General features: G+C 64.9%; 1 protein-coding gene across 1 annotated transcript in view; it reads right to left on the reverse strand.

Annotated features, from left to right (window-relative positions):
• Nucleotides 1-611: 611 nt before the first annotated feature.
• The window catches only part of TIMP2 (TIMP metallopeptidase inhibitor 2), a 33,513-nt gene continuing 19,295 nt past the window's right edge, over nucleotides 612-14,829 (reverse strand). Inside the window, exons 2-5 of the mRNA XM_054708834.1 lie at nucleotides 8,131-8,231; nucleotides 7,471-7,579; nucleotides 2,621-2,745; nucleotides 612-910 (exon numbers count right to left, since the gene is read on the reverse strand). Coding sequence (XP_054564809.1) covers nucleotides 713-910; nucleotides 2,621-2,745; nucleotides 7,471-7,579; nucleotides 8,131-8,231 — 533 coding nt within the window. The 3' untranslated portion in view covers nucleotides 612-712. The remainder of the gene's footprint in view (nucleotides 911-2,620; nucleotides 2,746-7,470; nucleotides 7,580-8,130; nucleotides 8,232-14,829) is intronic.

A 14,829-nucleotide genomic window follows, 5' to 3' on the forward strand; every position in this document is an offset into this window, starting at 1 on the left:
AGGGCAGAGGGTCTCACGCCCCTCAGGGCTGGAGGAGGAGGGCAGGGGCAAGGCCATAGCCTTGTCCCTCTCACATCGCCCCAGCCCGGGGGAGGTCCCCCTGGAATTCCGTGGATGCCGAAGAGTAATCGGGGCTCCTTCCAGACCAAGCTGCTCCCAGAATACAGGAGTCGCTGGTGTGGGAGCCCCAGGTCAGCTCGGGGAGCCTGGGGGCGGGGGACACTTGCTAGGGGTGGGGGTGACACCCCAGGGTCAGAGGTGTGGAAGCTGCAAGAAACGAGGGACACGCCCCTGTCGGGGGGAGGGAGGGACCTGGTAGACCTGCTACACAGTCTTGCTAAGACCCTCAAGTTTCTGCAAAATGCACATATCCAGGCTCTGCCCTGACCAGGCCGGGGAGGGGGCCCCCTGGGTGCTGCCCGCTCAGCGTCTGTGACAGCGCCAGGCTAGGCCTGGGAGGGAAGCCGGGTCCCACCCCTGCCCGCAGCCGGGATGGAGGCTGGGCCGCGCCGAGCCCAGGCTGGGGGCGCAGGGTGGGACCCGCCTCTCCCTCCGGGACCCCAGCCGAGCGTAGGGGGCTACACGGGGAGAATGACACTGACTTAGACCCACTTGGATGACGGTTTTATTCATGCTATTCCAGGAAGGGATGGCGGAGCTGGACCAGTCTGCGCTCTCGGAGGCGTCCCAGCGGGCGGAGGAGACGCGGCCTCTACGGGTCCTGGATGTCGAGGAACTCCTGCTTGGGGGGCGCCGTCCCGCGGTACCAGGCGCAGGAGCCGTCGTTCCTCTTGATGCAGGCGAAGAACTTGGCCTGGTGCCCGTTGATGCTCTTCTCCGTCACCCAGTCCATCCACAGGCACTCGTCCACGGAGGAGATGTAGCAGGGGATCATGGGGCAGCGCGTGATCTGGGGGGGCAGGGAGAGGGGCTCCGTCAGGACCCGGGCCGCGGGGGCGGCTCCAGGACCCAGCAACGTGCCTGGCGAGGGCGGCCGAGGGCAGTCGGTCGAATGAGTGACGGCGGGAGGGCCGCAGGGGGCTGGGCCGGAGTGGAGGCAGCCTCCCCTGAGTGCCAGGCGATCCACACAGCGGCCGGCAGCGCCCGGGGGGCGATGAAGCCGGGGAGTTGTGCACCCCCTGCAGCCCCCGCCACTGCGGGCCTGGCCGCCTCCACGCTGGGCCGGCTGGTCTACCTTCCCTGAACCCAGCAAAGCACCTCTACCTTAGCCCCGCCCTCCGGGCAGCAGGTGAGTCACAGCAACAACAAAGGCCCAGGGGTTGAGCGTTGACCTATGAGCCAGGAGGTCACGGTTCGATTCCCAGTCAGGGCACAGGCCCGGGTTGTGGCCTTGATCCCCAGGAGGGGGCGGCAGGCGGCAGCCAATCCATGATTCCCTCTCATCATGGATGTTTCTCTCTCTCTCTCCCTCCCCCTTCCTCTCTGAGATCAATAAAAATATATTAAAAACAACAACAACGAAGGCTCTGAGTTTCCGAAGCTGGGTGGGAGGGGAGTGAAAGGGGCGGGACCCCGCTCTCCAGCACGCGGGCTCCGAGGGGATCAGCACGCAGCACGTGGGCTGAGGAAGCGAGTCCAGAGGGAGAGACCGTCACGGCCTCTGACGGGACAGGAAGCACTGGCTTTGGCTTTGTGTTGGGCTCAGAGCGCTCAGCACGCGTGGACTGTGGCGGGACCCTCACTCCGGAGGCGCGAAGGGCTGGGCAGGAGGCCAGCTACCAGGACGAGGACGGGCAGGAGGGCTGCACGCAGCGCCAGCCCACGGTCACGCCTTGGGCCCGGCCCCTCAGGACTGAGGCTCCCCGGGGTGACTCAGGGGCGCCTGGTACCCCGCGGGGCTTCCTTCAGGGGCCGGAGCCTCTGAAGATGGCTCACCTTTTGCGACTGCAAGAGCGTTAGGGACGCCCCCTGGCCGGCCTGGCTCAGGGGATAGAGCGTCGGCCTACAGACTGAAGGGTCCCGGGTTTGATTCTGGTCAAGGGCACATGCCCGGGGTTTCGGGCTCCATCCCCAGTAGTGGGGCGTGCAGGAGGCAGCCGATCCATGATTCTCTCTCATCATGGATGTTTCTTTCTCTCTCCCTCTCCCTTCCTCTCTGAAACCAACAAAAAAATATTTTTAAAAATTTTAAAAAGAGTGTTAGTGACGCTCTCGCTGTACAGCACAACCTCTGGCCACTTTGTAAGAAGGGGGGCTGGGGTGTCTGGTGCAATGGACACACAGACCCCACATTCACCAGGGCCCACGCATGAAAATGGCTGGAATGCTGGCAAAACTGTACCCCGGGGGCCTGTCACGGAACAGGTGCTGACACTTCTCCTGGCAGAAAATACCCAGGGGACCATCTTCTCCCCCAAAACTGCTCCTCCCGGAAGCTACGGTCACATGGCCAGGGGCCCCTCACTCGGGAGAGGCACGCCTCAGGACTCTGTCCCACCCACGGCCTCACCCGCGGGGAGGCCACACCTCCCAAAGTCCTGTGCTAAGTCAGGGTCCTGTGCACGGAGAGGCCCGGGCAGGCCAGGGGTGAAACCCTGGCGTCCACCTGGAGGCGGTGGCAGCGATGAGGGGAAGCTCGGAGGCGGCGGCGGCGGCTTACCTTGCACTCACAGCCCATCTGGTACCTGTGGTTCAGGCTCTTCTTCTGGGTGGTGCTCAGGGTGTCCCAGGGCACGATGAAGTCACAGAGGGTGATGTGCATCTTGCCGTTCCCATCGGCCTTTCCTGGGGAGAGAGGGGGCCACCGAACTCAGCACAGGGCACGCCGCCGGCTCCCTCCTGTCCCCTCCAGCAGCGGGCGCGGCCCGGGCACGGGGGAGTGTAGTTCTGACAACGCCATGGGTGGAGGGCAGAGCTGGGCCCTAGCTGGTGTGGCTCGGTGGATAGAGCATTGGCCTTCAGACTTAAGGGTTCGGGTTTGATTCTGGTCAAGGGCACGTACCTCAGTTGCAGGCTCCTCCCGGCCCGGGACCCTGGTCAGGGCCGGTGCAGGAGGCAACCCCATGGATGTGTTTCTCTCACGTCGATGTTTCTGTCTTTCCCTCTCTCTTCCACTCTCTCCAAAACTCAATGGGAAAAAATACCCTCGAGTGAGGATTTAAAAAAAGCCGCAGCAGGGCGACTAGCCCTTGTTCTGAACCCTAAGCACTAAAGAGGAGTGTGCAGGGGGCCTTCGATACTTCAAAAAGAGAGAGAGATTTTTCCGACCTGCATCCACTGTGCGCTCAGCGCATCAAGGCCGGAGCGTCGTTGGCTGGAGGCACGGACCTCGGCCCGTTCCCTGGTTTCTGCGGCCTTTAACCGCACGGGTGCACGCGCGCCTCCCCGCCCAGCCGGCTCGCACCTGCATCCCGGCAGGCGGAGCCCACCCTTCCGGCTCACCCTCCATGCCCAGCGCGTGGCTACTGCAGCCTCGACTGGCGTCCATGTCCGCTGTCCCTGTCCCTTGCCTTTCCTTTGCATCTTGCTCCCTCACCACGTCCGATGCGCAGCGTGAAAGGCTGTGTCGTAACCCTTCTCACCACTGACTCAGGCTTTAGCCGCAGCAGGCGAAGGCCGGCGAGGGTACGACACGCAAATGGCATCTTTTCCGCAGCCCTCGTGGCCGGGCCGGCAGGAGCTCCGGAGGCCGTGTGTACACGGAGCGGCATCTCCGAACGTTCAGAGGAGACCCCGTTCGGAACAGATCATTGAGATCTGGCTGGGCCCGGCGGGCGGGGCTCCGTGGCTGAGTGGCCTGTGAGCCAGGAGGTCACAGTTCCATTCCCGGTCAGGGCACAGGCCCAGGTCGCGGGCTCGCTCCCCAGTGTGGGGCGTGCAGGAGGCAGCCCATCATTGATTCTCTCTCTCATCATTGATGTTTCTCTCTCTCTTCTCCCTTCCTCTCTGAAATCAATAAAAACATATTAAAAAAAAAATAAAAGCCCTGACCGGTGTGGCTCAGTGGATAGAGCGTCGGCCTACAGACTGAAGGGTCCCAAGGTTCGATTCCGGTCAAGGGCATGTACCTTGGTTGCGGGCACATCCCCAGTAGGGGGTGTGCAGGAGGCAGCCGATCGATGTTTCTCTCTCATCGATGTCTCTAACTCTCTATCCCTCTCCCTTTCTTTCTGTAAAAAATCAATAAAATATATTTTAAAAATAAAATAAAATAAAAAAGACTTGCGTGGGCATGCCTGGCTCGAGCATCTGCTACAACACTCTACGAGTGTCTGCCTTGGAGGAAAGCGAAGTCTTTTTGGGTACAGAAACACAGGAATCCGTTACAATGTGTAGCGGGGGGTTGCATGTTTATTCTTCCTTGTGGGGCTCGAGAGGGCTGTGGGAGAAAATCACAGGGCCGGTTCTGAGAGTCCCCAAACATGCGTGTCCAACTTGACACGTGAAGCTGAGTCACCAGCCCCGAAAGGGGCGGGCTGCCCGGCCATGTGGGCACTCCCAGGGCGGCAGCCAGCGCCGGCGTAGTGGCTTGCTGCGCCCCGTGATGCCTGGTGAGCCCGTCCTGGCTCCAGGAGAGAAAGATTTAGAATCTGTGCTTTAGCAAGTCCACGCCGGGTTTCGCCCGGAGCGGCCACTGAGCCCGGGAAGAGGTCGGGTTGGCAAAGGGCACACAGGTTTCTAGAACAGGGCGGTGTGCAGCCCGCCGACGCCAGACCAAGGTCACTACACCCCTGGGAGCCAGGGGGCAGGAGCCCAGCCCTGCCTCCCTCACCAGAGCCTGCAGCCCTGCAGTTTGGGCAGACAGCCCCTAGAGGGCGGTGCGTCCCTCTCAGGCTCTCATTTTATTTTTATTTTTGGTTAATCCTCACCCAAGGATATTTTCCCATTCGTTTTCATTTTTTTAATGTTGTTATTGATGTTTTAGAGAGAGAGGAAGGGAGAAAGAGAGAGAGGAACATCCATCGGCTGCCTCCCGGGGACTGAGCCTGCCACCCGGGCCTGTGCCCTGACCAGGAATGGAACTGGCGACTTCTCGTGCGTGGGACAACGTTCAACCGACTGCGCCACCCTGGCCAGGGCGCCATTAATTTTTAGAGACAGTGGAAGGCAGGGGGCGTGACAGAGAGAAACATCCATGGGAGAGAGACACGTCGACGGTGCCTCCTGCCCACGCCCCGACCAGGCGGAGATCGAGCCTGCACCCGCGCACGTGCCCCTCACTTCATCATGTGGGTCCTCGGGGTGCAGCACAGAGAGGGCGCCGCAAACCCGAGGCCGCTGACTGGCCACGGCAGCATCTCCCCGCACCACGGAGACCTGGTCTCCTCTCTCTCCTCTCCGGATCGCGTTTGTCTGGTCATAAAAGTCATCGCTGTCGTAATCTGCAAAGCGGAGCCTCTCAGGGCAGCAGGAAAAGGAGACGGAAGCGACGATGAGCTTGCCCCCGCTGCTCCGGGCACAGGCCGAGCGGGCCCCTGAGGCCGCCGGGACGCCCGCACCTGTGCCGGGTGCGCCAGCGGCTTCGCCGCCTCCCTGCCACTGAGGCAGCCGTCGGGTCTCCGATCGCTGCATCCTGATTTAGTCCCCACACCCCTCTCTCCGTGGGATGGCACTTTCCCTATAAAAATAGCAGGCACGGGAGGGAAGCCAGTGCCACCGGCTGCCTCGGAGAGCCGTCTGGCGGTTCCTCGAATGATTAAACAGAGTCACCATATGTCTCGCGATTCCACTGCTGGTATCCACCCCGGAGCAATGAAAACACACGTCCACGCAAAAACGCGTGCGCGGCTGTTCCAGCCACACTACTCACCACAACCCCAAGGTGGGAACACCCTCCCCCACCCACCCCCGCGCCGTGTCCCGGAAGGATGAATGGGGAGCAGAACGGGGTGTATCCATGCAGTGGGGCATTACTGGGCCACAGGAAGGCGGGAAGGGCTGACACCGGCTACAACACGCGTGAGCTTCGAAAGCATGATGCTGAGGGACAGGAGCCAGGCACGAAGGACCACGGAGTACGCGGTCCCATCACACAGAAGTCTGGAGCAGGGGAAGCTGAGTCAGAGGCGGCTCCGCGGAGGTGGGTGGAGAAAGGGGGTGTGGGGGGGCAGGAGCGGCGGGTACAGCACTTCTGGACTAGGTGGTGGCTGCACAGCCCTGTCAATACCAAACCAGAGTCACAGCTGTCTGTGGGTGAGCTGAGGTGTGCGAATTACATCGCAATACAACTGCCAACAAATAGCAGATGCTCTTAACCCTTTGCACTCGCTTGTTTTTCTCTCGATTCCTTTATTCTAATGCTAACCATGTCGAGTCACACTCGACATCCAAGTACAAAAGGTTTTTAAAGCCGCGAGGATGTTCAGAAGTGCCCATACGGGGGGGGGGGGGGGGAGGACCTCCCATTGTCCGAGGAGACGAGCCGAAGTCTCAATGAGCAGAAAGAAACCACGGGCAGCCCTAACTGGTGTGGCTCAGTGGATAAAGCGTCGGCCTGCGGCCTCAAGGGTCCCAGGTTCGATTCCGGTCAAGGGCATGTACCTTGGTTGCGGGCACATACCCATTGGGGAGTGTGCAGGAGGCAGCTGATCGATGTTTCTCTCCCATCGATGTTTCTAACTCTCTATCCCTCTCCCTTCCTCTCTGCAAAAAATCAATAAAATATATTTAAAAAAAAAAAAAGAAAAAAGAAACCACGGGCAGGTGCTGGGCGTGGGCGCCGGCGGGAGGGGGGGACCCCGGACAGGCCACAGCCCTCCCCCTCCCTCGGGGACCTTCGCTTAGAAACGGTGATGACGGTTCATGTATGTGCTGTGGCTTTGCCCACGAGGCACCACGGAGATGCGGGTGCACAATCATACCAACGGATTCCAAACGAGGTCTCCCCTCTCCCCCCGCTCCTGCCCCCCGGCCCAGCCTGGAGGGCCCCCAGCAATCTCCCAGGCAACGTTCTCGCCCCTTTGTCTCCGCCCGACCGCCCAGCCCCTCCGGGTTACTGTGTTTCTTCCCATCAGGTCCCAGGTGCCACTGTGTAAGGAGGGGGGACGGGGATGCCACGGGGGAGGGCGGGAGGGGCACGTGCACCAGGAATCCTCCCCCGGAAAAAGCACCCCATACACCAAGGTTTGGGGTTCAATTCCAGGTCAGGGCACATACAAGAAGCAACTAACGAATGCATACATAAGTGGGACAAGAAAGCAATCTCTCTCTCTCTCTCCTCCCCCTTTCTTTCTCTCTCTAAAATCAATCTATAATAATAAAAGGGTAATATGCTAATTAGACCAGGTGGCCGGATGACCTTCTGGGTGAAGTCGGGGCTGCGAGGGCCGAGGCAAGCCGCCACAGCTGGGAGGACTGAGGCCTTTGCATGAATTTCGTGCGCCAGGCCTCTAGTAAATAAATAAAAGGAATAAAAGGCAGAGCAGCCCCGAGATCACGCACAGCGCCGAGGCCCTGCCCCACCCGCTGTCCCCGCCCCTCCCCTCGCCCGAGTCCACGCAGGGCACGCACCTGCAATGAGATACTCCTTCTTGCCTCCGACGTCCAGCGAGACCCCGCAGATGGCGGAGGAGGGGGCCGTGTAGATGAACTCGATGTCCCTGTCAGGTCCCTTGAACATCTGGGAAGACGAGGAGGGCCCAGGTCAGCGGAGTGGCCGCACAGCCGCGAATGACCGGCACGGAGGACCCCCCTCCCCGCCCCGCACGCTTCCAGGCTCCGGGACGGGGACCAAGCGGAGAGGCCCCCCAGCAGGACGTGAGAAAGCCACGCCAGGAGCGCCCCCCACCCCTCCAGAGTGGGACTGAGAACGCCGGCTCCACCCCGGTTTTAGGGGTGCAGCCCCAGGGAAGCTGGGCGCATGGAAAGGGGGCGGCACGCGGGCTCCAGGACCACACCCATCGAAATGGAGGGAACCCGGTTCCGAAATAACCCGGGGGCGGGGCCACAGCGCGTCCAATCAGCTCCCCGGGCATTTCCGGGTCAAAGGGCATCACACCGCCGGGTGCTTGACGCCCAGACTGCGCTCCTTGGACAGCTGGCCTGCATGCAGGGCCCAGCGGCACCTCCCGACGGGGTGGGAGGGGTGGGGGGAGCTGGGGTGCACGCACTTCCGTGTGGCCGCCCCCCTGCCGCCCCTCCTGCCCCCTGCACGACCCCCGCCGCCCTCACCTTGATCTGCTTGATCTCGTACTGGATCCTCTTGATGGGGTTGCCGTAGACGTCGTCGCCGGAGCCCACCTCCTTCTCGCTCACCACCTTGGCCCTGATCACTGCAAAGCACGCGGACGTGGCCGTGAGCGACGGGCAGCACCAGGAGGGGCAGCAGCGAGGCAACGGAGCCCGGACTGGCCGCACCCCGTAACCCGACAACTCGGGGACCAGGGCTCACGCGGCCACGGGGGCGGAGCGCTCCCCCGTTTCATTCCCAGGCGCATCAGCTGGTGCCACCAACCGCCCTCGTGGCTTTCAAAGCTTTGCCCTGTGACGCGCGGCCGTGCTGGTCGCTCGGGGTAAGGGTCTCGTTCATGCAGTCGGAGGGAAAGAAGGAATGAGGAGCAGAGCGCTGGGCTCCACCCCCCCCCCCCCCACCCCACCCCAGGCGGACTCGGACCCGCTGGCCAGGCCAGCTTTTCCCCAGAACGGGGGGCCAGGACCCCCGAGTGCTCTCTACATCTCAGCCTGGTGCCGGAGCCCCCCACCAGGGCCAGCGCCCCGCCCAGGCCCAAACCCCATTCTTATTTCTTCTGCTGGAGCCGAGCCCGACGGACCCAGCCCAGGCCAGGCCCAGCCCGCGAGGCCACAGCTAGGAGACGCCGCCCGGCCCACCAGGACCGAGGGCTTGTTCCTGGGTAGCAGCCATCATCCCGGCGTCTCCTCCCGCCCAGCACCGGGGTCTCTGCAGTCACGGCCCGCCCAGCTCCCGCATCCACCTCGACTGCCCGCCGCCCGCAGCTAAAACAGGAAACGCTTTGCAATCTGGTGCCAGCCGGCGGCTACTTCCGCTGCCTCGGTGGGGCTGGGATGGGTCCATCTCCAAAGCTTTGCGTGTGCTCTGCCACCCCAAGTGCTGACCCCGGTCGATCCCTGGCACCTGCAGGCCAGGGTGCCCGCCCTCTGTGCCCGGAAGGTGTCTGCCGGGGCTTGGGGCCGGTCTCCCTAGAGCTAGCCTCCGCGGCCTCTCCCTTTACTTATTTTTATTGATTTCAGAGAAGCGGGGGGCGGGGGAGAGAGAGAAACATCAATGGGGAGTCCAGCCAGTGCGGTTCAGTGGCTGAGCGTTGACCTATGAACCAGGAGGTCAAGGTTCAATTTCCGGCCAGGGCACATGGCCAGGTTGCGGGCTCGATCCATGTGGGGCGTGCAGGAGGCAGCTGGTCAGTGATTCTCTCTCATCACTGATGTTTCCCTCTCCCTCTTCCTCTCTGACATCAATAAAAATATATTTAAAAATTAACCCCCAGGCCTGGACTCGTGTTTACTGAGCACCTACTATGTGCTGGGCCTGATACTGGCCCCGCAGTGGGCTGCTCTGCCCCACTAGCCCTCCCCTCCTACCCCCCCGGCTGCAGGAAGCAGAGGGAGCAGGAGGAGGGAGAGTCTGTCGAGTCCTGTTCCGCTTTGCTCCCCAAAAGGACGGCCTCTCCCGGAGCCGCTCAGATTTTGCTGCTTCTTTCTTCTTTCCCGGCCGCCATCCACCCAACATCTGGGTTTGGGATCCGGGGTGACACACAGGCTGACGAATTCACCGCCAGATGTCGGCTACTGGAATGCACAGCCGTGGCTTAATTCACAGCACACGCCACCGCAGGGCCCCGCCCCCACCCTGGGCCGAGGACACCGCATGATGTCACTTCCTCCTGCGAGGAGCCTGCACAAACAACCCGGCGGCCGCCAGACGTGGGGTGGAAAGAACGGGTGGGCGGAAAGTTAAGATCACGGACGGTGCGAGCGACCGCAGCCACCCCGGGGGAAAGACCAGCGCAGGCCAGGCTGTCCCGCCGCCGTCTCGAGGGGCAGGGGACAGCGAGGGGGCTTGCGGGAAACCTCAGGGTCCCCGGGCCGAGATTCATGTCCCCTCCCACCCCTCCCAACACCTCTGAGCCCCGCTGCGCCCCGAACAAGCCGTGTGCTCTCTCTCCGGGGGCCCAGGCCGAGAGAACGGCCTCTGGGAAGGGCACGGAGGTCACGCGTGTGAATTATCTTCATTATCTTGCCACGGGAGATCCCGGGTGCCCCCGTGTGAGTGCAGCCTGTGGGCCTTCCCAACGGGGCTGCTCTGCCGGCTCGGCTCCCAACCCCGAGGACAGGGAAGGCCCTAAGGCTCTGGGCGTTAACACGTGACTTGCAGGCGCCAGGGCCTGGGCCTGGGCCCTCAGCGCTCCGAATCCCAGCCCCCGGCCCGCAGGCAGAGCCCTGGCGGAGGGAGTCATGGGTTTGCCCAGATGAGGTGCGAGAATCCCAGGATTCGGAAAACATCCGTCTCCTGCGAGGTCAGAGGTCAGAGCCCGGGCCCTGACTCAGACGGGCAGGGTGGCTCAGGGCCAGCAGAGGGCACGTCCCGCCCCCCCCCCCCCAGGCCTCCAGAGGACAGGGCAGGGTGCTCTTGGGTCTTGCTCACAGCCTCTGGGAAATGCCCAGCGGCCCCCCCATGAGGGGCCCTCGCTCCCAGTGCCACTCCCTGTGGGAGGGGGCCTGGGGGACTGGCCAGCACGTTTGCCAAAGACCCTACTGGCCGCCATCAAGAGAGGGAGGGCAGGAGGACGGGTCGTCCCGTTGGCCAGCGCGCTGGGGCCTCGGTTTGAGAGCGGGAGCCGCCGCGTGGGGCCACGGCCGGTGCCCGCAGAGCATTGCGCGTTTCCTGGGGGCAGGTGGTGTAACGCCCTGTCCTCGTCCGTCACGTGGGCCACTTCTGTGCCTCCGGGTAGAAGGACATGCCAATCATTTCGGAGGCATTCAGAGACGATTTTCTCCCAGACGTTCGGAACCAGCCCCCATGCACTCCAGGCGGGGCGGGGGGTCCGGGCTCCCCAGGTGGGCCCCCCTCTGCTGGGGTCCTGGGGGGGCAGGAAGGCTCCATGCTTCTGCCTACGCTCCCCAGAGAAGGGCGCTGAGCTCAGACATCCCGCCCTCCAACCACAGAGCGCCGGTCCTCCCGATGCCCGCACCCAGCTCCCGTGCTGCCACCTGGGAGGGTCCCTGCCCTCGATGACGGAGGACCCCGAGCTGCTGGCCCGTGCCTGGCTCACCTCCGGGGGCACGGGGGCGGGCACAGCAGAGAGACTGGGCACCTTCCCAGTGGGCCTGCGCCTGCTTCGCGAGCAGCCGGGCTGCCCTCGGCCGGAGGGGCCGGGGGCCTGGGAAGGGGACTGCAGACCCACGCGGGCACCGGGCTGAGGCCGCGCCCCTGAACGGCACGAGGAGCGGGGTGCGGCTGAGCAGCCCGGAGATGGCACAGGAATGCATGACATCAGTGCTGGCTCGGTGCCCAGGGTCCGAGGGAGGGTCCGGCCCCACCGGCCCCATCTGCCCCTGCAGCCCCACTGCCCACCCAGCCCCCGCCGCCCCAGGTGCCCGCAGTGGGCGGGGTGGGGGGACGGGGGGACTTCCCCGAGCTCTCAGCGGCCTCCCCCCGCCTCCACGCCGGGCCCCTCTCGGTCAGCGGTGGAGCAGGCCTCCAAGTCCACTCCTTTTAGGGAAATGAAGCAAAAGGGGCTGTCACTTAGTAATTAAAAACAGCCCTGTGCGGGGGGAACCGAGGTCCCTGCAGCGGCTGCGAGAGGCCACGCCCCCCCTCAGGGCCCTGCATCCTCCCGTCCCCAGGAACCGACCACTGTCCCCAGCTCTGGGGCAGGGCCGTGCCTGTCCAGGGCGAGGGCAAGACTTGGCCGGTGTGACCAGGTCAGGGTCAGGAACGCCTGGAACGGGAACTGCTCAGAGCAGAGGGTGGAGGGAGGGGTGGGGCAGGGAGGGCGCCTGGTGCAGCCCCAGCCCCCGGCCACGCTGCCCGTGAGCCTGGTCCTCAGGGGCCTGCCAGGCCTGCCCAGGGCTGTTCAGGATCCCAGCTCACAAGTGAGCGGCCGTCCACTGGATGCCTGTCTCCATGGAGACCAGCTTTCCCATCTCTGTTTCCTGTCCCTGTGCTCCCCAACCCCGAACTTGGAGCCGGAGGGAACGGTCCACATCCCGTGCCCGCCCCATCCCCCCAGGGCCCTGGCACGACCCCGACCCCAGCCCGGCACCCTCCGCCCTCCTCCCCGTGGGCCCAGCGGGACCTCATGCCACAGGCCTTGGTCACATGCCCGCAGCCTTGGGCTCGGCCCTGCCGTTCACGTGCTGCTGAATCATGTGAAAAAAATGCACCGGCCCTGGGAGGGTTTGCCGAGAACAGAGCGGCTTTGTGGGGGCTGCCGTTCCCACTCTCCGCCAAGGCCAGCCCAGCTCGGCCCTGCAAGCCCCAAGCCTGCAGCCGGGGAGGGCAGGAGCAGCGGCAGGGGGGCCAGGACACGCGCTGAGGGACAGCCCTCCCCTCCCTCCACCCCCTCCACCCCCAGGCTGGGAAGGGCCCCGAGAGGCAGGGCGGACGGCTGTGCCCTCGGCAGCTCTGCCCTCTCCAAGCGGCCTCCTCCTGCCCCGTGGCTGTGTGTGGCCCTCGTCGCTCAGCCTTGCAGATAAGCCTCAGACCCGGAGTGTGTGGGTGCCCCACAATCCAGCAGCGCCTCACCCTCTAACCCCGTCTCCAGCCAGGGGCAGGGCCGGCCAGACACCCCTGTACTGCAAGGTGCAGGTCGGGGCGTGACGTGCGCAGAGGCAGGGTGCCGCCCGCCCTGGCGGCCTCTCCCGCTCACCGGGGGGACTACCGGAGGTCGGAGAGGCCCCCCGGCCCCAGCTCTGACATCTTATTTTCCCTTTATTCCATTTCTGAGGTCCTGGACGCTATCACGCACTATGGCAGCACACCTGGCTGGGCGGGGGCGGGGGACAGGGACGAGGACCCGCAGAGCAGCACCCGGAACTCGGGGTCACGTCCGAACCCAACGCCGCCTTCTGTGGGACGGGTGGGAGGGCAGGTGCCTTGTCCTTCTGCCAGGGGACCGTGGGTGGGCCTGCCGGGCAGAGGTGAGTCAGCCCGCACCGTCTCGCTGCCCGCCCCCCACACCTACTTTTAGCTCCGAAGGGGCTCTCTCACCTACAACGCAGGGACCACAAATACGACCTTTGAAATTGGGAACAAAAATAACCCACCCCAGGCAGGCTCGTCCGTTCCCCAGCCTGCGGCTTCCGGGCCGCGTCAGGAGACCTCCTGACTCAATGTTTGGGTCCCTGTGGCCTCGGCTAAAACCCGGTGACCCCACAGCACCCTGGGCCCAGGACCACCCCGGGGGCAGACAGGAGCCGCAGGTGGGGATCCCTCAGCACCCTGAGCCCGGGGGGATCCCTCAGCACCCTGAGCCCGGGGGGATCCCACAGCACTCTGAGCCCAGGGGGATCCCACAGCACCCTGAGCCCGGGGGGATCCCTCAGCACCCTGAGCCCGGGGGATCCCTCAGCACCCTGAACCCCGGGGGATCCCTCAGCACCCTGAACCCCGGGGGATCCCTCAGCACCCTGGGCCCGGGGGGATCCCTCAGCACCCTGGGCCCGGGGGGATCCCTCAGCACCCTGAACCCCGGGGGGATCCCACAGCACCCTGGGCCCGGGGGGATCCCTCAGCACCCTGAGCCCGGGGGGATCCCTCAGCACCGAGCCCGGGGGGATCCCTCAGCACCCTGAGCCCGGGGGGATCCCTCAGCACCGAGCCCGGGGGGATCCCTCAGCACCGAGCCCGGGGGGATCCCTCAGCACCGAGCCCGGGGGGATCCCACAGCACCCTGAGCCCGGGGGGATCCCACAGCACCCTGAGCCCGGGGGGAACCCTCAGCACCCTGAGCCCAGGGGATCCCACAGCACCCTGGGCCCGGGGGGATCCCTCAGCACCCTGAACCCCGGGGGGATCCATCAGCACCCTGAACCCCGGGGGGATCCCTCAGCACCCTGAACCCCGGGGGATCCCTCAGCACCCTGAGCCCGGGGGGATCCCTCAGCACCCTGAACCCCGGGGGATCCCTCAGCACCCTGAACCCCGGGGGATCCCTCAGCACCCTGAACCCCGGGGGATCCCTCAGCACCCTGGGCCCGGGGGGATCCCTCAGCACCCTGAGCCCGGGGGGATCCCTCAGCACCCTGAACCCCGGGGGATCCCTCAGCACCCTGGGCCCGGGGGGATCCCTCAGCACCCTGAGCCCGGGGGGATCCCTCAGCACCCTGAACCCCGGGGGATCCCTCAGCACCCTGGGCCCGGGGGGATCCCTCAGCACCCTGGGCCCGGGGGGATCCCTCAGCACCCTGGGCCCGGGGGGATCCCTCAGCACCCTGAACCCCGGGGGATCCCTCAGCACCCTGGGCCCGGGGGGATCCCTCAGCACCCTGAGCCCCGGGGGGATCCCTCAGCACCCTGAGCCCGGGGGGATCCCTCAGCACCCTGAACCCCGGGGGATCCCTCAGCACCCTGAACCCCGGGGGATCCCTCAGCACCCTGAACCCCGGGGGATCCCTCAGCACCCTGGGCCCGGGGGGATCCCTCAGCACCCTGAGCCCGGGGGGATCCCTCAGCACCCTGAACCCCGGGGGATCCCTCAGCACCCTGGGCCCGGGGGGATCCCTCAGCACCCTGAGCCCGGGGGGATCCCTCAGCACCCTGAGCCCGGGGGGATCCCTCAGCACCCTGAGCCCAGGGGGATCCCTCAGCACCCTGGGCCCGGGGGGATCCCTCAGCACCCTGGGCCCGGGGGGATCCCTCAGCACCGAGCCCGGGGGGATCCCTCAGCACCC

Source organism: Eptesicus fuscus, chromosome 20 (assembly GCF_027574615.1).
Source record: "Eptesicus fuscus isolate TK198812 chromosome 20, DD_ASM_mEF_20220401, whole genome shotgun sequence".
In the NCBI taxonomy this organism is placed as follows: Eukaryota; Metazoa; Chordata; class Mammalia; order Chiroptera; family Vespertilionidae; genus Eptesicus; species Eptesicus fuscus.